The sequence below is a fragment of the Belonocnema kinseyi genome, chromosome 3, assembly GCF_010883055.1.
Source record: "Belonocnema kinseyi isolate 2016_QV_RU_SX_M_011 chromosome 3, B_treatae_v1, whole genome shotgun sequence".
In the NCBI taxonomy this organism is placed as follows: Eukaryota; Metazoa; Arthropoda; class Insecta; order Hymenoptera; family Cynipidae; genus Belonocnema; species Belonocnema kinseyi.
In genome coordinates this window covers 7,665,367-7,689,924 of record NC_046659.1, presented here as the reverse complement: position 1 = coordinate 7,689,924, position 24,558 = coordinate 7,665,367, and the positions used below count along the sequence as shown (strand labels likewise).

Sequence of the window (24,558 nt, the reverse complement as noted above, 5' to 3'; positions counted from 1 at the left end):
TAATTTATTGTTTAAACAGTGACAAAGTTTTCAGTAGAATTTAAAAGTCCTGAAAATCTTTCAATATTATGTTCAATTCAGAAGATAAGATAAAAAAAATATTTTTGTGGGAGAATACTTTAATAAATAATGAATAAATAATTTAATAAATAATGCAGCGTTTTCTTTTTTCAGCCACGTTTATTGCACCCGTTTCCAACGTGAAAATGCATATCTAAATGTTAGTATAGCTAAGCAGTACAAAAAGGTGACACAGTTAATTATTAGTACTCATTAATAGAAAGAAAATATATAAAGTAACTAAATCAAATAAGTAAAGATTACGACCGTACAAAGAGAAGTGCCTCGCATCGTGCATTGAGCAGTAATTAATTGTCTGCCTACCTCTTCTGGTACTCGGTCTCCCAACAGATTCAGTGGATAGATCACCAGGGCCGTTCGACATCCAAGATCACTCGAGACCATGATATAATTTTTCAGTTCAAATACTACCAGTCAGATCCCGGATAAGACCCAGATATATCCGGGTAGAATAACAATGTCGGCATCGTCAAAAGATATTACAGGTTACGTTTTCCAAATATAATCTGGACAGTCCCGAATGATTTCCAGATATAAAATACGTAACTGGATAGAGCCCGCATATGCCCATATTAAAAGCCTTTCTGACGTTTAAGCTGTAAAGCCTATTGTGCCAACAGTTGAATATTCCCTTTCAGTAGTTGACCCTTGACCTCAAGGTGAAGCCTAGAACGTCAATCACTGATCGCGTTGTAATTTCTTTAGTTTTCATAAAGTGTTCCCTGAAGGTTTGCTGCTTGAGACTAGCATATCCCGGGCACTGGCAAAATACCTGCTCGGACATTTAATAAAATCTGCCGCATTTCCTGCACCCTGTCGTGGGGTTATACCCCATTTTGTGAATATGAAAGTTTAAGAGGTTGTACCCAGTGAGCATCAAAACCACTGTCCTTATATCTTACTTTGATTGAACCCAGAAGTTCCCTACTCTGTCTATTCTGTACGTATAGCATAGGATGGATATCGCCTGTCGGCAACCCTTGATTTGTTTCTACTATTCCCTCTGCTTTGGACGAATGCAGCTTTTGATGGTATCGAATGGAACTCATTCCGGTCCTATGTATTCACTTGTTGCGACTCAGTTTGCCAACTGGTCCGTCTTTTGGTTGCGCTTACAGTTAATGTACTTTGTATGTCTTAGCAGATCGTAATCTGCCTACCAGCAGAGTTTTCTTCTAATAATGTCTCCGCACAGTAAAGGGTGGCCAGTTCCTCCGCTTAAAGACAGTGGAATGTCTGCCAAGTGGGATCCCTATCCCCCTTCTTCTCATGCTGGGGGGATTCCTGATCCTGATCCTTTTTCTTCCCTGTAGTCATCTGTATACAATATTTTCCCTAGAAGTAGCAAGTTACCATTTGCTTTCCACATATTCTTGCTTATAATGCAGACGTCAAAAGCTTTGGTGAGTAAGAGCATTTTGTTATTTTACCTTGCCGTGTCCCTAGAATCGGCATTGTGCTTTTACTTGGGAGCATATTGTGCTGAGTCCCCCGAGTTCATCTATTTACGTCAACCAAAAAACTCAGCTGCACATTCAAAAAGTTCATCCACTACCATTCGCCATAGGAGGGGCGACTCCACGTAGGCAACTGTGTGGCGCTATTTCCCAACACGGAGAAGAAAGCTAAGTATAATAGAGAGTTGAGCTATTCCTATAAAAGTACAAAACTTTAACGTCCAAAATTAGCCCAAAGTTCTGCCTATATTTGGTCGGACTCATGCAATTTTAGCGTGGCAGGCCTCTTTACTACTCAGGCATAAAGCGCGTGATATTAGAGCTCAAGTGAATGTTTAAAAAGCTGTATCGCATAGGTTCCTTGCAATCACAGCACGGTTAAGTTTTGCACATTTCTCACTCATAGCGTGCCTAGTATCTAGATTAGTAGCTGGTCTGGCACGCCACACCCCAAAGCCTCTCGACAAATGACTTCTGGAGAAGTGCGGAAGGCACCCTCTATATCCAAGAACGTACTTACAGCGCACCCCATGTGTTCTACGTGCTGCTCTAATTTTGCCACGAAAGCATGGAGCGCAGTTTCTGCCGAGCAGCCTGTCTAAAAAGCATGATAAACTTTGTGCAGCGGGGAGGCTAGAAGCTCCTCATCCCTGACATATCTCTGTAACAGCTTCTCCAACGTCTCCAGCATACCAGACGTTAAGCTAGCATCCAGACAAAATTCTTAAATATACCGACGGAATACTTATTAACGACTATTAAAAGAATATTCACTTGAAGCTGCAAGAAGCTGCAAGAAAAAGTATTGCGATTACTCCGTTACTTTGTAGAGGCTCCTTTCAGTTCCTTTGGTCCGCCAGGGAGCCTCCCTTTGAGATCTTTTTTATATAAGTCCCAAAGTGTTCCCGGGGTGTAAAAGGATTCATGAACCTTGGTGTCATTCAGCTTTCTACACGGCGAGCACATCGTAGCTGGGAGCATGAGAACTCGTATTCTCGATATTCCAGGAGGCTTTGCTATTTTCTCCGGGAAGAATCGCTCTTTAGTTTAAGTCCGACTGACTGGAATCTGTCAGTTCCTCAGAGTATGTGTGCCTCGCGATGCAACCTCTTCGGTTCACCTATTCCAGACCTATATTCCGTTGAAACCTTCACGCACTCGGTGTCTTTATTTTTTTGTATAGCCATAAATGTGACCTTCTAATACGTTAATAAAATGGTTTTTAAATTATTTGATGTTGCGTTTGGTAACTTTGATCATTTTCAAAATAGTTCGGAATCTTATTCTTCTTGCACCCACGAAATGTAAAACGTGAAGTTCAGGTTCGTCATTAAAATTTTATTATTGTATATAATATAATTTACCTAAATTTCAGGATGGAATCGTACATGATGCTCTCACTGATGTTTATAATATGTGTCACATGGGTAATTGTGCAGAAAACACAGCAAAAAAATTTGGAATCACACGAAAGGAACAAGACGATTATGCTATAAGTAGCTATAAAAGAAGCGCAGCAGCTTACGAAAATAAAGTGTTTAATAACGAACTCATTACTATCAATGTACTACAAAAACAAGGAAAGTTTGCAATTGCTATTAATGAAGATGAAGAACATAAGAAAGTAAATTTTGATAAGTTTCATCATTTACCTACAGTTTTCCAGGTGAATATATCACTGTATTATGTTTATTAAATAAATGGTCTGAGTCAATTGAATAGGTTTCGCTCTAAGCGTTTTTGAAAATGAAAAAGAATATTTTTCATACTTTATGACCCTAATTGTCAAAAATACAGAATTATTCAGGCCTCGTCGAGCGGTATATATGAGAGATTGGCATGGGCGTCGGATTGGACAAGTTGGTCAAAATTCATTTGATGCAAGGGTGAATTTCTGGCGTATCTGAGGACCCTGAGCTTGTGAAAATAAGTGCCGTCAGGCATAATGACGCGGAAGATATCTACCTGTACCTAGACGTGGTTGAAAGCAGATGCCTTGACGAATTCATTCTTTCAATCTGATGGCGGTAATCAAGATATCTGCGACTAGCATGCTTGCCGTTCCGGTTCTAGTTTACTAGTTTAGGGTGGTTTTAAGGTCAAAGGGCAAGCTCACGGCCCTCGATACCGACAACCGTACGATCTGTCAGGTGCAGAAGAGCTTGCATATCAATTCGTTCGTTCCGCGCTAGTACATCTCATGCCGTCAAAACGGACCGTATTTCTAAATCTCGAATATCTTTTTGGCCGAACTATCATGGTTACAGCTCACATCGTCGCAAATGGAAGGGATCCTATCCTAAAAATAGATAGAAATCATGAGATTATTTGTAAAGGAGCGTTCCTTTACAAAACCATGGAGCAGGCGGCCGTCAACCTTGGTCTGGATCTTAACTTGAGAAGTGAGGAAAGTCTATTACTCTATCTCTATATACCTTACTTCTAAAAGCCCAAGTAAAGAAAGCAGAGGTGGAAAACGTGCTTGGACATATTCTCGACAAAAAATGCACGGAAACTTTTATAGTAAAGTAAAAAATCAGTAATTTTTGAAGGAGCCAACTTTTGGTTTCTTTAAATTATTCGGACTAAATTCAGGTAAAGGGGGTTTTTGAAGTTCCAGGCGAGTTTCATTTTCAAATTAATAATATCTTAGTCGAATTTTACGCCCGAAAAGATTGCAGCTACAGGTGCTTGTTAATAATTTTTTAAAGTGTTACCTAAACTGTGGTCGCCTCTAGAGGAAAGTTAAACAAATAATTTCCACCCAATACATTTTAATTTTGGCTTTCTAAACCTCGTTATATTTTGCCCAGAATATGCCCAAAAAATGCAAAATACCAGTTTTACATAAAAATCCTGCTGAAGACGATATATGTACGCGGAGCGCTTCTCCAACCGCTGTATGAACAAGCCTTCATGAAGATATCTTGAAGAAGTTAGACCTCGGGACCATCAATTGTTCAGTTTATAGTACTGTAAGGGCTTTGGCTGATTCAAATCGAATATTAAAGCCGATGATGGATCAAAATACCAACAGAAACCGGCATCAACTGAAAAAAAGATTGGATGGATAAGACAGAATGCATCCCGTTTTCAGTATATAGTTGACTACAAAACATCTGGTAGACTGATAATATTATCCGCCTCACGGAGTTTGGTGATAACCTCATAACATATGAAGAGAAATGTCCATCAATCACTGCCGAAGAGGTGAAAAAAGCTTTTACGTGTACGAAAAACTTTTCCGCTGCAGGACCTGATTGTATCAAGAACTTCTGGTGCAAGCAGTTTACTTTTACACGCAAATATGTGGCCTGTATATTAACTGCATATTCAATTGAAAACACCCGTTCCGCAGCGGTTGTTGTAAGATGCACTTAACTTCTACCGAAAAAGACAGCTTGTTCGAGCCACGAAATTCCAGCCTAATAACTTGTTTAAATACACTGTATAAGATCTTAGCAGGTATCCTTAACAATACGATTTTTTGAAGAATTGAGACTCTGTAGAGAAAGATGTATGAAAAATGAAGTGACAGATGCGTATGCAAAGCCGCAACAGTTCATCGTCGCCTCCTGTCAATGGCCTGGACTGTCTGCCGGAAAGCTTTCGATGCAACCTCTCATAGACTTATTATCAGTCTGTTGGAAAGTTTGAAGGTTTATCCATACACTCGATACGAAAATGCACGGAAGCTTTCACAGAAATGTATAAAAACACCGTATTTTACCTCAAGAAATTCCCAGCGATCCTTACAGAGGAAATCATGTACACTCTGCGTACCTAGAACACATACTATCTAAGTGTCCTTACCACGTGGGACCGACGTATCTCTACAGGCATAATGCGGCCCAAAAGTGCTTTATTATCATATTTGTTGATAAAGTTGATCGAATCCATTTTTCAAAACGATAGTGCTATATTTTCTGGAACTCCGATTTTCGGACAGCAGTCTCCGTTGCACACTCGAGGTCTCACATATTTTTCCAATACTTTACGAAACAAACTACATTCGTGCTCGAATTCTCGGCTCTGACCAACTGCAACATTACTGCTAACGAGAACGAAAAGTATGAGAGGAATCAAGACCTTAAAAGAGAGCTGTAACGGCTATACTTAACGTATGTCGTTTAAGTAATTGTCCTTGTGAACGGTGCCCTCGGAGGGTAGAAACTATCACTGGTTCGTAACCTTAAACCCATGCCCGCTTGCAAAAGTATGACAAGGTATTTGCCAAGACATAGGAGGATTTCGCCGGCTAGTCACGATTTCATCGTGCCCTGTGACCACCCAACTCACGGTCGTGAGACGTGGCCATATTTGTGGTTTACCGCGGTTCTACTGCGAGCCGAACATCCGAAGACCTTAAGCTTGTCGACATAAACGTTATATGACTAAAGTTTAACTGTATTAGTGTGTCTAGCTTAATAATTTGTCTTTGACTGTCGAGCTTAGCCATTAATAAATTCGAAATGTAAGAGCAACTCGAAAATGATAAAAAATCTATATCTGTTCACAACTAAGAAATTGCCGAATTAGAGGCCTACTCGTTTGCGAAATTTTGTTTCTAGTACCTTTTTTCGCGAAGCTTTTATTACTGGAAGGCTAACGAAACTTGATACAGTCGGAATATTATAAATTAAATCGATAGGTCGATAAGGTTCCGGATATCAATGGAGATTCGAAGAAATTCAAATTCCTTTCTGAGTGAGAAGATTGGCAAAGATAAAGGGAAAACCTTCATTATCTAAAATAAGGCACGCTTGTCCGTGATCTTGCGTGTTGAGGGAAAGAAACTCACGGTTAAACTTCCTACCGGTATGAGCAAAATCTCTCTGTCCGGACTTTAAAAGTTCGTTTCCCGTCGGCAAAAAAATTCCGTTGCTGAGGGGAAATTTTCGGTCGGGGGCTCAGCTAGTGCCGGGATAGTGAATCTCCCCAGATAGACACGGGGATGGGGGAGGTCAGATGAGAGAAATTGAGTGGAAATTCTGGGGTTGGTCTTTCGGAATTCCATCTGAATAGAAAGCTAGACTTTCTGGGCCGTATTCCGGGCCTACAGAATCCAACCAGCAATTTGGATACAGCGGATAATTTTTTAAACTGGTGAGAAACCGAGCTCGGAGACAGTGGCCTCAGTGGAAAAACCAGACCGGAACTTGGCGACTTCACAGGCACAGAAAGTGGGGGCGCAGATAATGGCGCAGTGGGAAGAGCGGAATTTGCTATCCCCGGGGACGTGAGGGGCTGTTGTTTTTTACTCTTCCTCCGTCTGCGATTTAAACGTTTCCAGGGTTTTCCCGGACGCTTATAGGGCCTCTGACAGACGACATCGGGAACACTGGGATCACGGGGTAATAACTCCTGAATCAAGCCCTTTCTTAGGTGGTTCGGTCGACAGTATGGCGATTGTCAACTGCTGATCCTAAGCGATTGAACGTGCAAGATAATCGCGATTGAGCCTCGAAGCTGGAAGATCCGGTATCCTGGATGACTCCTAAGAATGTCTGTATGCTAAGAAACTTGACTGTAAATTTCACATTCGAAAAAAATAAAATTAAAAGGGGTAAAAACTGATTGTAAAAAAAAGCCGGAATTTAAAAGCAACAAGAAGGAATTTAATTATGAAAAATTAATCGTACAATTTACAGGGAATGTTTCTCGAAGTACATCGTCCTCTATGATACGATGCGCTTCTCGGTCGAAAAGCTACTTACTGACTTACGCCCCTGCCGAGTTTTGGCAGTTCCCAACTGCCGAGCGACTTCGCACGCGTTCCAGCAGTGGCAAGGACGGATCATGCTTTGATTGGTCACCCGCTCCTCTTAACCGCTGAAATTCGGCGAAAATTTTCTGTTCTCCGGTTCGCGAGAATTTTATCTTTTAAGACGGTCGAAGCATAAAAGTTAAAAATAAAATCCCCTGCAAGTATGGGCTTGAGATTGTAACAGTTCAATTTCCGAAGATAACTGTTGGCCCACTTAATCTTGAAAAAACGGAAAACTGGTGTCCCAAACCAGGTTTGAGGATTAAAACGATGGTCCTTAAAAATGTAAAATATATCAGATTTCTACGAATATTAAGATCTTGCTTCGTTAACGTTAAGAAAGCGTATATCATTCTATTACAAATAAGCTCTAGTCTGTCTTTCCGCTACAGATAATAATGCGCCTAACTTCATCTTGTTAGAAGATGAGTAAACACGTAGAAGTGTTAAAGAAATAAAAATCTAAAAAAATTTCTTGTTTGAAAAGTTATAGGAGCCTAAATTACACTACAAACTATAATACAAAATACTGGAGTTTGAATTCGTAGGAAAAGTTCCAACAAATAATAGGATATTTATTCCTTCCGAAAACTTAGCTAAATGAAGTTAGTCGCATTTTTATTCGTAGCGGAAAGATAGATATATAAAAAATTGATAATTCTTACCCATTTTTTAGAAAGATCACGGAACAATTACAGCTGGTAATGCCTCAACATTGAGCGATGGAGCTGCTGCTATAGCTTTATGTACTAGCAAGTTTGCCCAGCAAGAAAGGCTTAAACCACTTGCAAAAATACTAGCTTTTGAAGACGCTGCAATTGCTCCAATTGATTTTCCAACAGCTCCTGCACTAGCCATTTTTAAGGTAAATTTACAAAGGCAATTCGCCAATTGTCATTTGTTCGGAGTTATAATTTTGGTAATGAAAGGTCATTACTGGATTATTGATTTTCAAAATCAGCAAGATGCTGTTTCTATCGAGTGTCAAGAAAAACAGCTTACTAAAATACGTTGCCGGTTTTACGATAATACGATCTTCCAACTGACCAGGTACCTCAGGCGGCAGTGCTCTGCAGGTGCATTTGAATAGCGAGACCCGTTCGAACATTTATGTTTTTACTCACAATTCTGACATCATAGAAGCACTCTCAGCAAATATCATGTTTTCGAAAGGCCACAACTTAATGATGGTGACCCAAATTATTGTGAAATACGTCGCGAAACTGATTAAAATATGTACAAAATCATTATTTTCTGTATGTGTGTAGACCATAAGGCTGCAGTTGTGATCAGCCACCAGACTCACCTTTGAAGTGTTTGCGCTCCGAACGACAGACTGCCACGCACGGCATCGGTCACAACGGACGGGTGGTCATTTTTCCGATCTGGACGTGAAGCAGTCAGCTCGTGTTGGCCATTCACACTGAGCACTCAGAGGACTTTTTTCGTACGCACCAGCACAAAGTTGCACGATTCCATTAGATTTCATGTTCTACAGAAGCGAGGTAGGCGTCATGAGTTTCCTTTATCAGTCAGGTTTTCATTTTTTTCTTGTGTCTGATTTAAAAGTAGGAAATGGGATTCATGGGTCCAGATGAATTAATAGTAGACTACTTCTTAAATATTCGCTTCATCTTTAGTCACTATGACCCTCCAATATCGGAGTTAGAGCAGTTACAACTTGCTATCAATAACTTGCACCCTGAATATCTAGATGCTCTTCCTATGTTAGAGTATAAAACCTTCGAAGAGTTTGAGGATGCGGAGGGACGATATGAAGCAGCTGCTGCTATCAAGAAGAGATATCTACGCCCTCCCCCAACTACAGATAGCTTTTTGCCTGAATTCCCCTACCGCGCGGATAATAGGAAAATGGATGGTTTAGTAGCCACCGGAAATAAACCCCTAGTTCGGACTAGACAAATGCAGAACAGTGAGTTTAGTTAAACGGGAATTAGGGACCGCAGAGTTAGAGAACGAATTCGAAAATGACATCGAGGCAATGGCTGCAGGCGATTCATATAAATATCTGGATATTCTTGAATCGAAGGGTATTTAGCATACAATAGTTAAGAAAAGCCTGACGACTGCCTTCACTGCGAGACTCAGAATAATTATGAAGAGTTTTCTCAACTCGGCAAAGAAAATCAGGGTAATCAACACATATGCCATCCCTCTCCTCACGTACTCTTTCCGTAATCGTTCGCGTAGAAATGAAGAAGCATCGAATGCATCACAAAAATTCAACGATTGAAAGGGTAGTTTAAGCACGACATGTAGGGGGTAGGGGCATCGTACATGTCAAAAAACTGTGTGAGTCACAAGTTATACAGTTCAGAGACCATAGAGGATTTCGAAATATAATTAAGGCAGAAAGCTATACACAGCGAGCACCTCAAAACGCTAAATCAACATGAAGTGGATTGTGAGGCATCTAATATTTGGCTAAGAAGGGGTGTTCTATATTCAGAGACGGAAGGATTCATCATTTCGATAAAGGAATAGGTCAGCATGAGAAATTATCGCAAACACGTGTTAAACAAGACGTGGTTGACCGGTGCCGATTATATGGAGATACCAACGAATCCATCGAGCACATTATTGATGGCTGTAGTATGATGGCTCAGAGAAAATATACGCACAGGCAAAATGATGTAGCGGTCATTATACATCAACAACTTGCCCTAAACCTAGGACTCTCAAAAGAATGGATGTCTTTCTATAAATACATTTCAACGCCTGTTTTAGAAAGCGAAGATTGCATCTTAAATTGGGATGTTATTATCCAAATGGATCATTACATCTGGGCCAATCGACGTGACATTGTGATGCAAAAAAAGTTGGAAGAGTCTACATCATCGGCATTGCTTGTCCGTTAACCGAAATTTGCAGTCAACCTATAGAACCAAGATCCACAAGTATAGCGAGTTAAGACATGAAGTAAAGACCATATGGAGGAATGTGAATCATGCATCTATTCATCCCACTGTGATTTCGGCTACAGGCAATGTGCACGCAAGATGCACGGAACATCTTGAACATTTAGGTGTCAGTAGAGTATTGGCAGCAGCGCAGTAGGCGGTTGTATTAAACACCTGTCGCCTTGTAAGAAACTTTCTTGACCATCAAAAAGCAAGCGACAAAAAACCCATGCAGTGGCAGATGGTAGCGATAAGGAAGCATCCAGAGGTGACTGTTGTCACCTCCACGCTCGCGAACGTTCGGAATTCTAGAACAACGCTAACGATAAAACCGTTATGAAACAAAGCAGTGTAGTGTGTGGTAAAAATCGCAGTGGAGAACGTGGTACTCGTGCAAGCCCAAACCCCACAAATAATAATAATAATAATAATTTAGGTAATAAAGTAGGTAGCGCTTGCGCTGTAGCACACCTCCGGAGGTATGGGCGGCTCATGTGCCCAATGATTTCGGATATCATTCGCCCTACTTTAATTATCGCTATTATCCCGGTATTCCTCAGGCACCAATGATGCCAGCTAATTTTGCATACCATTGGGTACCAAGGTGAATCAGGAATACTTAAAAAGGCTCACATAATGGAACTTAAACATTATTGGTCAGTTATGCCGGATTTAATTAAAGAGAAACTTTCTTCACACCTTGAAAATAAGGAAGCGAGTTCCGAGGGTTCGCCCGGAGAGTTCGTCCGCCATCAGACCATCGAACCGGGTCCGTTTCTCCATAGGAAGGAGCCAGTCCACTAGAGGAATCGGTTCCCCTTGAATTCCGGGACACCCCAAGATCGCTTGTACAGCCAGATCCGTGTATTAAGCGCCTAGTGAAACGACAGTTCTCCAAAAAGACTAAAGGGAGGTCCCTCAAAAGTGAGGAATCACAAGGGCCAGCCCCAAGCTGCCTTAGAACAATGAGGAATCAAGACACGTATAAGAGCTAGGAGGCGAACAATCGTCATCCTAATCGTGCATATCATCCGCTTTCGAGGCCCAGGAATACCCCTAAAGATGAAAAGGGGCCATCCCCAAGACCCTTGTCGCCAACAAGCGAATGGGGTGGAGGAGGAAGGAGAAAAAGCTTGCCGCAGTAGTCAGCCTAAACAAAGACAATGGGGCATCTTCAGAACCCTCCCCCACCCGTAAAGCAACAGTGCGGATCGGGATCAAGCGAGAAGAGCTGGACAGCGACGACGGAGCTGCGAAAGATGTGGAAAAAGTTATATTAAGTGCCCGCCCAGGACCCGTTTCCGCGTCTAATCACGGAACAAGGGTGGGCCCTGTACCAGCTACTAGCGCGTTCCTCTCCCGGCGCGCAAAAGGTTTATAAAGCAGCTTTCTTTCTTCCGTTGCTACGACCAACGGAAAGTGGATGCTAGGATTGTCACTTGTCGGGACACTCTTATTAGGCTTGCTCAGTTTCCAGGGGAGTATTCTGCTTTTCATGCGGCAATCCAGCGATAAGTTTCAATCAGTGTGCCTCTTCGTGGAAATAGCCGCTCCCGTTTTACCGGAGGAGTAGGGGACTTTTATCGCTGACTACCCAGTCATTTAAGCCGTGAAGGGTGCGACCCAGAGGCGACTATAACTTTATATATTTGTTTTAAGCTTTTTCTCTTTTAGGTATTAGATTGTACAGCGAGTTTGTTAGTTTTTTCCTGTACGTATTTAAAGGTTATAGTTAGTTGTACGAATTTCTTACCGTTTGGTTTTGCGATTAGATTAATCGTTAGGTGGTAAACTTAGTCATCAACAACTATTTCTCGCCATTCGAATTAGAAGTTAGTTGTGAGTATTTGTTAGGGTTTTCTGATTTATAAATTGATTGTGTCTATTGACTGAAAGTTGCACCAGTTCGCCTGAGCTAGGAATTGTCAATCTAAGAAAAGTTTTATAATACAAAAAAAAACTTTCCGATGATGGGCCTGGTAGATACAGGCATTTAACCAGATCTTCTAATAATTTTTTTATACCTTTTGTTAATGGGTCTGCCCAAAAACCGTCTAATTTAAACTATACTTCAGAATATAATCAGACTTGAAATATGACTTGCAGGTCGGATTGCTGACGCCTGGTGGTTTTGAGGACCTGCTGGTCATTTTGGGTGGGGGTGTTGTAACGAGGTGACTTGCCACCCGTTATAGATCCTTCACTTTCTTTATTAATTAATAATAAGAAAGATCGCGATATATGTTTGGCCAACACGAACTCAGAAACCTAACTAAATAAAGGAATGTGTCAGTATAATTGTAGTATGTTGTTTGAGTGTCGATAGAAAGTCTTACTTATTTTTTCAAGCTCATTTGGTTCTGGGGAAATATAGGAAGGCTTAATATTAAGTTTAGGTTACGGTTAGGTAATCTTTTATCCTATGTATTGAGGGAATCTTTTATCAGCTCTCCTCCTCAAAACGTACAACAATAACACTCACGAGTTTTGTTATTGTAGAATTATCAGTGTGAACATTTTTTTTAATGGTTTTGAAATTTATTTCTGGGTATCTTGATAAAATTATAATCTGTAAAAAAGTGAACATTTTCCTGGTTTGTAATATTGGAATTATCATTTTGGAAAATTTCATTACATCGAATTTTAGAATTAGACGATTTGATATACCTGAAATTCAATAACAAATTTTCAGGGTGCCTAATTTCGAAATTTTAGAATCCGAAATTTGATTGGTTTGAAATTTATTTCAAGGTACCTTGAGAAATTTATAATCTATAAAGAAAAGTCAACACTCGCCAGTTTGGTAATATTGAAATTATCAATGTGGAAAATTTGGTAATATCGAAATTAGAAATAAATTTGCAAACATTTAATTCAAAATTTCAAACTAGGTAAGTGTTAAAGTTGACATAATTTATAAATTGGTTTATCTAGAAAATTGGTGCATTTGCACATGGTATCTGTAAAAAGGATTTTAATAATTTGTAGGCAATTTTATTCACAACTTTTATTTTTTAATAAAAAACTGCGTTATATATGACTAAGACTAGCAGCCTGTACTCGAGTTCAATGAGGACGGATGCCCTGATGCCGTGTTTGAGAATCTGTCGTTTAAAGCACGAAAGCTGAGAAGGTGACGCACCCAGCGGCGAATTAGAAAACTGGGGTTGAAAATGATCCATAGTCTACAATTTTTATCCGATTCCATAATTTTTTTTAAATTAAAGCTAATTAAATTCTGAAGAGGTCTGTCGAGGGCGATTTTTCTAAAAAGGCTCTGTATGTTTGTTATTCATGTTGAAAAATGCAAAAAACCATTATTTTTCATATTTGAGCTGCCTGTTCTGTAGCATTCATTTTTTTTAACTCAAAAAGTCGAAAAACTGATAGATTTACAATCGATTAACAAATCCTAATAACCTATGTGAAGTTCGTGGAATCTGTTCAATTGTTGCAAACAAATTTATTAACAAAATCGATTATTGTTGTACATCGAAGCCTGGAAGTTCTTTTCATTACGTTTTCCCCGCAAAATCGAGCAAAATTAATGTTTCGTTGAAATCAAACACTAAAGTATAATTTTTTTGATTGTTAAAAAACAAATTTAATAAATAAGAGCCTCAGTATATATAAAATGCATTTTTTCTGCGCATTCATTAGGTTTGCCTTAAAAAATGAAAATCCAATGACCGAAATGGACAATCAAATATTTACTATTGTTATAAGCAATACTTATTGACAAATACATTAAACGGCCACTCTTTGATAGAAAAAAATATATTTTTTGCATAATTGTTCATTTTATCTCTACATTAATGTTTGATCGAGGAAACTGACGTTTGATAATATTTTTCATTTTTATTAACAACTCTGCTAAACAATTGCATTTAATAGACGCTTTCGAATAGAAAAAATCTCTTTCTTGAGGAAATGTTGAGTATATCATAACGAATATAACTCCTGCTACTCAAGAGTCGTAAATAATGAAAGTCGGGAAAACACAAAAATCCAATGGTTATGTGCGTGAACTTTTCAATGTCCTCCAAAAAATACAAGAGATTTTTGCTATTTGAAAGCGTCTATTAAATGCATTTGTTCAGCAGGATTGTTCATAAAAATGAAAAATATTGTCAAGCGTCAGTTTCCTCGATCGCTCAAATCATACAAATGTTTCATTATTTCAGTAAAAAGGCGTTTGAATAGTTTAGATTCAAACAAAATAAAAATATTTAGTGTTCAATATGTAAAATCATGATATGAAGATTATCAAAAATCGTTTTATTGCTGTTTTACGTCATTTTTACACCAGAATCTTATCAGTTTCATCTTTTAGCCGCTGTTTTATTGAAAATCAACGTTACCCGACACTTACCACGTGGAGGTTGATAATTTAAGCATATTTTTGTTGTTGTTTTTTCTTTTCTTATTGTTTTTTTTTTCGTTTATTTTCTTATTGAATACTGTGATCTCATTTTACAGTTTACATTTGTCGGTTAATTTAGGGATAAAATGAACATTTATGCAAAAAAGCGGATTTTTTCTATCTAAGAGTGACCGTTCAATGCATTTGTTAATTAGTAGTGTTTATAACAATGTTAAATATTTTGATTGTCCATTTCTGTCCTGTAATTTTAGTTTTTGAAGGCAAACCTAATGATTGCGCACAAAAAATGTATTTTTTATATATAGAGGCGCTTATTTATTAAATTTGTTTATGAAATATATTTATAACAATCGACACAATTATACTTTAGTGTTTGATTTTAACGAAAAATTAATTTCAATCGATTTCGCAGGAAAAGACGTGATGAAAAGAACCTCCAGGCTTCAATGTACAGCAATAATCGATTTTGTTCATAAATTTGTTTATAACAATCAAACAGATTGCACGAACTTCAACAAAGTTATCAGGATTTGTGAATCGATTGTCAATCTATCAGTTTTCACCTTTTTGAGGTAAAATCAATTAATGCTACAGAATAGGCAGCTCAAATATGAAAAATTATGAATTTTGGCATTTTGCAACTTGAATAACAAACAAACAAAGCCTTTTTATCAAACGCGTCCTCGAAAGACCTCTTCAGAATTTAATTAGCAAAAAAAATGGAATCGGATGAAAATTGTAGGCGCTAGATCATTTTGAAACCCAATTTTCTAATTCGCCGCACTGTGTTATGGCTAGCCTGGTGGTCGATTACAACTGTAGTCTTATGATATTCACACATACACACATATAACCATTATCAATTCGTGGCCCTTTTAAAACATGATATCTGCCAAAAAGGCGTATATAATGTCAGAATTGTGAGTAAAAGTATAAATGCGTGAACTGTTCTTGTTATTGAAATGCGGTTGCCTGCTATCCGCAGCCTTCTACCTTTCGCAGAATTAATACTTTTCATCGAAGTAATAATTTCTTTCATTCGTTATTAAATTTCCTGTATTTTTTTTTAATTGTCCAAGTATAGGGTTTTTAAATACTATTTTTCGGTACAAAACTTATTTGAAAAAAGGTTAATCCCTTTTTTTCGAAACGAATTTTTTTCCTTAAAAATTATTAGTTTTTTAGTAATGTTTACTTCTAAAATTTTAAAATTTAATTCAAGTAAGTACATATTTATTTGATGGGGCACTCTTCCGTTTGAAAATTCTGATACCATTTTCGAGCTTTGGTTTAACCTTTGGGTTTATAATAAATTCATTCTAGAAAAAGGGGCTAAAAAATCATTGTAATTTTTTTACCATTTATTTGCACTGAACTTTTGGAGCCTACGCCGTCATTATTTTTCTGTACTATACTCATTTTTAAGGTTACAACATATATTTTTCGATAAAAGATCAAAGTATGCATGTATGTATATTTAATGTTTCCCTTACACGAGTTTAATGTGTACATTGTTGTACATTCGTTTACATTCCATTCCCAATCTAACTTAACCTCTACTTATATTTTATTGTTTCGCTTCACTCCAAAAAATAATAATGATATATAATACTAACAATTCTAAAATTATAAAAGGAGTGATCTTCCATGACTCCTTTCTTATTATCATAAAAAAGTTACACTCTTATTTTAAAATAAGCTTTACTAGTTATCTTCCTCTAATACGGATGACCGTTTGGCTCTGCCCTGTTCCCTTGCTTTCTCTTCTTCCAATTTCTTCATCGACGCCACTCCTTATCTATTAACATTCTAAATCCATCTTACCCACTTATCCGCACTCAACTGTCCATCTTCTTCTCCTGTACACCTATATGCCCATATATGCATTTCGTATTCACACATTATACAGAGATTCTCCTCTTAATCCATCCCATATTTACACGCTCTCACTCCTTCTCCCATTCTAAACCATACCGCCCTACTACATTTGCCTTCCTTTTTTATTTTTTGCTAATATTCTTCAACCCTTTCTTCAACCCTGGTCTTTCTAATAGCTTTAACTCTATGTCCTGCCACTCCACAACCACTTCAAACCTCGATGCTCGCCTGATTTGTCTAGTTACCCTTTTCCGGTTTTCCTCATTGTTTCTTTAACATGTATCCTGGGAAATTACAACTAACCCCCATTTCCTATCCTAGAAATCTCTCATGCATGCTTTCCATTTTCGTATGTTTTTTTCATCCCCAGACATCCATTCCATCACACAAGACCACCCGAACAAACGCATTAAACAACCAATCTCTCGTCCTCCAATCGTGAATAAACCCTTTCTTTCCTATACCCCATACTTGGCCCATTACTTTACTCACATATTCCTTTCCTCACCTGCACCTCGTTTCCTTCTCTTGCCTCAAACTAAAAACCTGGGTAACAGAGCTCCTCCATAATTTCCACTTTGTGTCAGTTCATCTTCCAAACGTGATTCATTTTGGTCTACCTACTTCCAAAGCACATCACCCTTGTCTTATCTACGTTCACCGTTAAGTATTTTTCTCATACATACTCTGCGAAAAGTCTTATCAAAAGATTCATCCCTTTCTCATCATCTGCTAACAGAGCTACGTCGTCACACGTATGCTAGACAGTATAGTTTGCTATCAGGCAAACCCGTTTCCCTTTGTCCTTTATATTCTCCTTTAAATATTCCAGCAGTATATTTAAAAGTAGCGGACTCAACAGTTACCCTTGCCTTAGAGCTCTTTCTTCAATCTGACTCTCTAACCTTTTTATTGGAATTCCCGCATATATTTGATAACCCATTCGCATGGGAGTGATCCGTCTCTACTCCTCTACTTCTCTGCTCCTCTACTTTATTTTTCTCGCCTTTTTTGACAAGCGGTACCAACATCTCTGTCATCTACTCTTCTAGCCACCTTTCTGCTTTCCATACCTTGTTGCATCACTTCCCTGACTCCTTTTCTCACATACTTTATAGCTTCGTTCTCCATGTCATCTTCTCCTGTAGCCTTGTTTCTTTTGAGCCTATCTATCGCCTTATTCACTTCTCTTGGTATTTCGTTTCCTTCCGTCATTTATCCATGGACTATCCTTCTCTTCTCCCTTTTGATTCTATTTAACTCTCCTCCTAACAGACCCTTAAAATAATCCGTCCATTCACTTATTTCTAATTCTTCAATCGTGCTCTTCCTGTTCCCTCTTTTTCTATTTACCACATCCCAAACCCTACCTTCTTTGATATTTTTCTCTTGTTGTATTTTGCCTTCATCAGTTCCCCTTTCCTCCTTTTCCTTACACTCTCTTTTAATCTCTATTTTCTCTTCCAGCATTCCTCGTCCCAATAGCCTTTCTTTCTTCTTTTGTACCTATCTCGTCTCTTACCTTCTCAATCGATCTCTTCAACATGTCAATTAAAGACTTTATTCCCTCCTATTTTTCTTACCTAACCTTCTCCTTTTCCATCTTTTGTTCAAATTTTTTTAATTTACCTAGACTCAGACTTTCATTTTCATATTCTTTTCTCTCCCTCTTCCCTTCCTCTCCGCCCTTTTCCTCAACCACTAATACCTCCTTACAGTGCAGCTACTAGCGGGTAGTGCTCGAACTCTATCTTATTCCCCATCTTCATATTCTCTATTATATTCCGTATTCGATCTTCCGCCAGGATGTAGTCTTTCAGTGTTTGTCCCTAAATGATAAGTATGATCTGCCTTGCTCATCTCCTTTCTTGTTGCCATTACATATAAACAATCATGTTTCTATTAAACAGCTAGTATCCTCCTCTCCTCCCCGTCCGTCACCCTATGTTTGGAGTTCCTTATATTGGCCTCCTTTTCTTTATACAAATCCCTCCCATTTGTTCACCAATCTGGGTATTTAAGCCCACTTCTATCAAAACCAAATTTTCCTTGTTTTGCTCTATCCACCTTTTATTACTCTCCAACCTTGCTCTTCGTTTTTTCTTCTATATACACAAACCACCACTATTTTGACTTTTCGAACTATAATTCTTCTTACCATTGATCTATTTTTCCCTCCCTGCCGCTTCTTTTCTCCCTTTTACTGCTAATTCTATTCTCACCCCTGAGACCATGCTACCCATCCCTCTCCCTTTGACGTGTTCCTTTCTTGCTTTTTGCATCGCCCACACCTAACATTTCGGTAACAGTCTTTTCATCTTCCTCTAGTCCTTCTCATCCGTCCCGGTCTCACTCATGATAATCACAACCTACTTTTCTAAGTTCTCAAAAAATCCTTTATTCTTGTGCTTCAAGCCTGACACATTCCTGAAAGCTGTTTTCAGGGTTTTCTCTCCTCTTGCCTTACACTTCTGCCTCGCTTTTTTCTCCCTTTGCCGTTTGGAAACCCTTCTCTTTTCTCTCAAAACTGTTGTCTCTGCCTTTTCCCTACTTTTACCTACCTTTCTCCTCTATTTTTCCTTATTTTTTCTAATCCTTCGGCCCAGCACCATTCTTCCCTATTTATCCATATACTGTCTCTCCCTATCCACACTATGTGCTCCTTTTTCCTCTCTACCTATTACCTTCGTCCTATTTTATATCTCTTTTTCCACTCCCTCCATCTCAAATCTTCTTGAATTCTTTTTCTTCTTCTTTTCAATGATTTTTTTCCTCCATAATTTTCTTTTTCTCACACTCACGTCCCACTATTACTAGAATCATTCCTTCTTTTCCTTCCTTCTTCCCTCCTATTCTCTTTACTCCTTCTATCCTTACCTTAACTGCAATATCTATCATGAGATTTTTTATTTCCGCCTTGCCTGTTTCACTTTCCACTTTGAATCCCTCAACCATGATGTTATATTTCCTCTTCGCCCTTTTTTTCATTTCTCATTTCGAAGTTGCTAACCCGTTCTGCTGTCTCATTTATCTCACTATTTTTCGGTTTGTCAACCTCTCTCTGTCTATTTTCTATGCTCTCTAGTTTACCCTATACCCTTTCCTTCTCCTGTTCCTAGAGTTTACCCCACTCTTCCCATTTTCTCTTACTTTTCTCACTTCCCCCCTTACCCTAACTTTTTTGTTACCCTTGTCCCCTTCTATCTAATTATTCCTTTTCATTATTTTGATCTTTTTCCCTTCACTGCCGGTCGCGCTTACCTTTTTTTGACATTCATAGAAAATCGTATTTTAGCCCGAGCTGTGCAGCTTTTTTAGGTTCTGTAAGTTGAAAAGACTCCTGTTTTCAGGACCAGTACATGGTTTCCTTTTCGCTGCCATTCTCCCTATTCAGCGTCACGAACCTTTCCTCACCGCTCCCGTCAGTGTGCTTAACACCCCCCCCCCCTTACCCACTAACTACGTTTTTATTATCGTCATTATTTCTCCTGTAACCTGCTTTCTATGCGATCTTCCAGTGACAGTTGCCCTCTGTTGTTACTGTATGGACTTCGTACCATCGGCATCTTACCTTACCTAGTGCTCCGCGACGTTTCACGTCTTACCATCCTACCTCTTTTCCCCTCTCGCCAAGCAACTACTTATACTTCGCTTATTGTCGAAAATTTCATACGCTACAATTATCACCTCACACAAATTAGTCTCACCTTTTATACTTTTCCCTTCACTAATATTTCTTCCTTTACACTTGATCTCCACACTCACTGTTCTTCCTGCATCCACTCACGCTTATTCCCTTCCCCAAAGCCAAAAAGGTAACGCTTAACACAAAAGAGATTCTCTCTGTCAACAGTTCTTCGACCTTTGGTTCATTCACAATAATGCTTATTAATTCCTGCAATACGTATACTTTTTGGTCTATAATCAATTAAACATCTGCATAATTTTCGTATAATGTGCCTTGACTTTATCTGGAACTTTAGAATATTTGCCTGCTAATTCACAAATTGAAAATTTCTAGACCCATTCTCCTTTATTATTGCGGACAAGTTAAAAACTCCTTGGTTTTACGAAACCAGCCGTTCATTTCGTTGGGGGCACCGTTGCACTACATGGGCCCAACTTCGCTGGAAGGACGGTCGCCGCCTAACGTACACTGAAAACTCAAAAGGGTTAGAAACTCTAAATCCTAGTATACTTATGATACAGATACATCTCGACACACTGAACAAATTCAAAGTTTCTCGCATTAAAAATCACAAGGGCGCTACATGTATAGTTATTGCAACGCTATGGTTACATCAATCCAAATTCAGTAAGTTGGTGATGAAGATTTAATGTATAGCATATTAGAGTAAGATGTTTTTTTCAAACCATACTCACTTTCTTGATTTATAAGCTAAGAAAATCCCATTACCTATTAGAGGCAAACAAAAATTTTTTTAACCTTGAAACAATACTTTGATCTTATCCCAAAAAATATATGTTATTACGGTGGACATGAGTATCTTATACAATAAAATAGCGGTAAAGGCACCACAAATGCAATACAAAAATTGGTTACAAAATTGCAATATTTTTTAGGCCCTTCACGTAGAAGGAATTAATTGCATTTTTTATGATATCCTAACGCCCTATATAACATACATTTAAGCCATCAAACTCGTTTGAAATAATGTTGGGAAATTCTAATTTTCTTGATTTTTCAACATTTGTTTATAATTTTTGTGAACAATTTTTTGTAAGTTGGCATTTAGGGTAAATTAGTCTTATAATGATACCTGGTATTTGAAAAAGCGGGGCTACTTCAGCCACGCTTATCCAGCCACGGCATCATGCTGTTTCAGAACATTAATATTCAGGTCCGGAAACACATCACAATTGATGAAATCCTTTCGCTAGATTTTTTTGGAACCTATATTTATGTTTTTTACAAAACTTGAAATGAAATTTATTGTTTTAGCTTTTACAAAATGCTGGAATTAATAAATCTGACATTGCACTTTGGGAAATTAATGAGGCCTTTAGTGTCGTTGCTATTGTAAATCAAAAGCTCCTAGACATTGATCCTAATAAATTAAATGTCCACGGCGGTGCAGTCTCACTTGGACATCCTATAGGGTAAGAGATATATTTCATTTTAGAGAAGATTCAAATCCATAAGTAGTTTCCGCTATTTTTTATCTGTGAACTGTATACCACTTCATGTGCATTGGAAACGAGATATTTCAAATTACCTGATTTCTATAAGGTTTCCTTAAAATTTAAAGGTTTGTGGTTCTGCCCTCTTCCCTAAACGTAGGGACTTTTTTTAATGCAAAAAAGTGGTCAGTAAACAAATAATTCATGGAAAACTTATGTAATCGAATCATTCGTACTCCGACGATCAAATTTTAATTAAAAGTATATGTGGACGGTCCCAAGACAAAGGCCCTTACAGTCGGTATAGAGTTACGTATGAAGTCATATAGTCGGATAAATTTCCGATACTTACTTAGTGATCGAGGCATTTTCCGAATTAAAAGATTTAAAATACGTTTTTAGAGGACATAAATGTAGTCTCCCATATATAAAGTTAGACTTGTACAAATCTCAACAGAATCCGATATGGTAACCTTTGTGTATATGGTTTTTCAGTAAAATTTTTCTGTTTTATTGTCCCATTGTGATAATTTGTAGTAGCGATAGGCAGAATCAAATACATATTCCGAACGATCCAACTTTTTTCCAAAGTCACGCTGAAAGATTCTGTTGTGGATCCGCAGTCTTTATACAAACGACTAATTTGTTAATTTACAAAAATATCGAATGAGCTCGCAGTGTTTGATTCCATTTTTTAATTTTAGTGATATTTCTTGATTAATGCGAAATTTCGGGAAACGGCTTAAATTAAAATTTGAATCTCTCGTATCTTAATTTAAGTCAAATTCAAATGTAACCACAACGTCAGTCATTTTAGATATTAGACGCGTTATTAATATGATTTTTGTCGCGTTAAGTGTTATTTAAGGAAATGTAAATACACGTTTTAATGTTTCGTAAGAAACCCGTTTGCAGTCGATAAAATGCTTTAATTTAAGATATATCTTCACTTTTTCAAAATATTTGAATAAAATTATTACGTATGGCCCCTTGTAAAAAGAGATTAAAACCTACATTATTTACGTTTTAATTAGGATTTACTAAATGCGTATATCAATTGCAATTATTTGGACGATAGGTTTTGCTCAAAAGAAGGTCACTCTCGAACTGAAAAATAAATTTAGGTAGAAAAGGTCAATATGCCCGCCCTCGGTATATTAGGCTTCAAATATCTGTGCACCCGACCAAATGAGTCAAGACAAAATAAAAAAATTTGTTTTTAGACCTTTCTTATGTCTGAAAAGTCCAGTTTCTTTACAGCCACTGCCCGGCGCAGACGTGACTCCTGCTGAAGATGCGAATACCTTGAGTTATGGTAAGCAAATCGAACACTGCGAATAGTAACAACTATACTAATGTTTGGGAATTTAAAAATAAAGCAAATTTGTCAGGGGTTTATGTTTAGTAACATCTCCGACATGAATTAGTAGAAACTTCGCTTACCCAGTAAAGCACACGATGGATTATCCTTCCCCTGTGAAAATAACTCGCGAAGAAGGAGAAAGTTTTCTTGACTGCGTTTCATTAGTTCAATGTTACTTTACTCGTTTGCCTATTTGTCGTACTATCCTCACCATGGCAAAAAGAAAATTAAATTAAATTAAAAGATATATATTCCATATAAGGAACCATTCTATTATTTGTAATAACTAGATTATTAATAGCAACAATGGCTTATAGTTGACTAATTTGATGAAAAATTATCAATATACGTGTAAAATACTTTCTATTATAAAGGATAAACTCTTCAATTTTATAGATAAAAAAACTACAATTTTTATTGTAAAAATCAACTCTCCAGTGAGAAAGAGTCAGTAATAGGTGTTTCCTTTATAAAATTTGTTATAAACATTCAAAACATTAATTTATTGAGATCGAAACTCACTGTTCAGACAATGCTACTAAGATTTAGTATAGCAAATAAAAAATCTGCCTTTGAATAAAATAGGTAAATTGAATATCTGGTTTGAAAATGGTTTAACAATAACACTTGAAAACAAAACTTGCTTTTAATTTCGTATTGGTTTCGTAACTAATAATAATAATTTATCTCCCAATTCCCTCCCTCCCAGCGCCCTTTTATTTAGGACTGATGCACCTATTTAGTTATTTTAAAAACGGCCATAGTTTAATCTAGTTCCTGACGTGGTCGTGGAAGTTTGAAAGATGTTTGAACAGAAGTTCTTGTACTAATGTTGGAAGTATTATAAATGTAAATTTTTTATCTTATGGTTTGAGTTTAAGTGTACATTTCCGAATAAGTTGTTTTTTATCGCTACGGAATAATATTTATAAATCGATAGAGTTTTTGAAAATTCTTAATGATGGCTGCCGTAGCGGAAAATCAATCGATGAAAATCAAATTCGAAGACAAATTGAGTGCCCTAAAAATTGCAGAAAACTCGTCGCGTATTTCGAATTTCGGACAAAATACTACGTTAAATATGATACATATTGAGTTTATTGTTCTATTTATTTTTTTTTACAAAATAATGTGCGATGAATAAATAATTATATAGAAATAAAAATTGATTAATATAATCAATTATTTTTCTTACAAATTTGCGACCTCTAGACTATTTTGAATTGTAAATTCTCGAGCCAGCCTACTGTGCAGCGGGAAAAGTAAACTACATAGGTTTTCTTTTAACTACCTTTTAAGGTAGTTCAATAAGTCCTTAGAATGGCCAACAGATGGCGCGCGAATCGCTCCAAATCATCTGTTTTCAGTCAGCACCACTCCCGACTAGATATATGGTGCAGTCACAGTCCACATCTTCTGAGTTTACGTGTTTTTATATCCAATTGAAAAAAAAAATTTTCGTCAAGAAAAATGGAAAAAAAAACGAGTTCAGAGCGGTAATCAAACATTTTAATTTAAAGGGTTTAACTCCATATGAGATAAAAAATGAATTGGACTCAGTTCAT

General features: G+C 37.6%; 1 protein-coding gene across 10 annotated transcripts in view; it reads left to right on the top strand.

The window, feature by feature from the left end:
- The window catches only part of LOC117169108 (acetyl-CoA acetyltransferase, mitochondrial), a 260,337-nt gene that overhangs the window by 225,956 nt on the left and 9,823 nt on the right, over positions 1–24,558 (top strand). For all 10 annotated transcript variants that reach the window (XM_033355262.1, XM_033355261.1, XM_033355258.1 and 7 more), the window contains 3 exons: positions 2,914–3,204; positions 7,982–8,170; positions 21,452–21,609. In XM_033355262.1, coding sequence (XP_033211153.1) covers positions 2,914–3,204; positions 7,982–8,170; positions 21,452–21,609 — 638 coding nt within the window. The remainder of the gene's footprint in view (positions 1–2,913; positions 3,205–7,981; positions 8,171–21,451; positions 21,610–24,558) is intronic.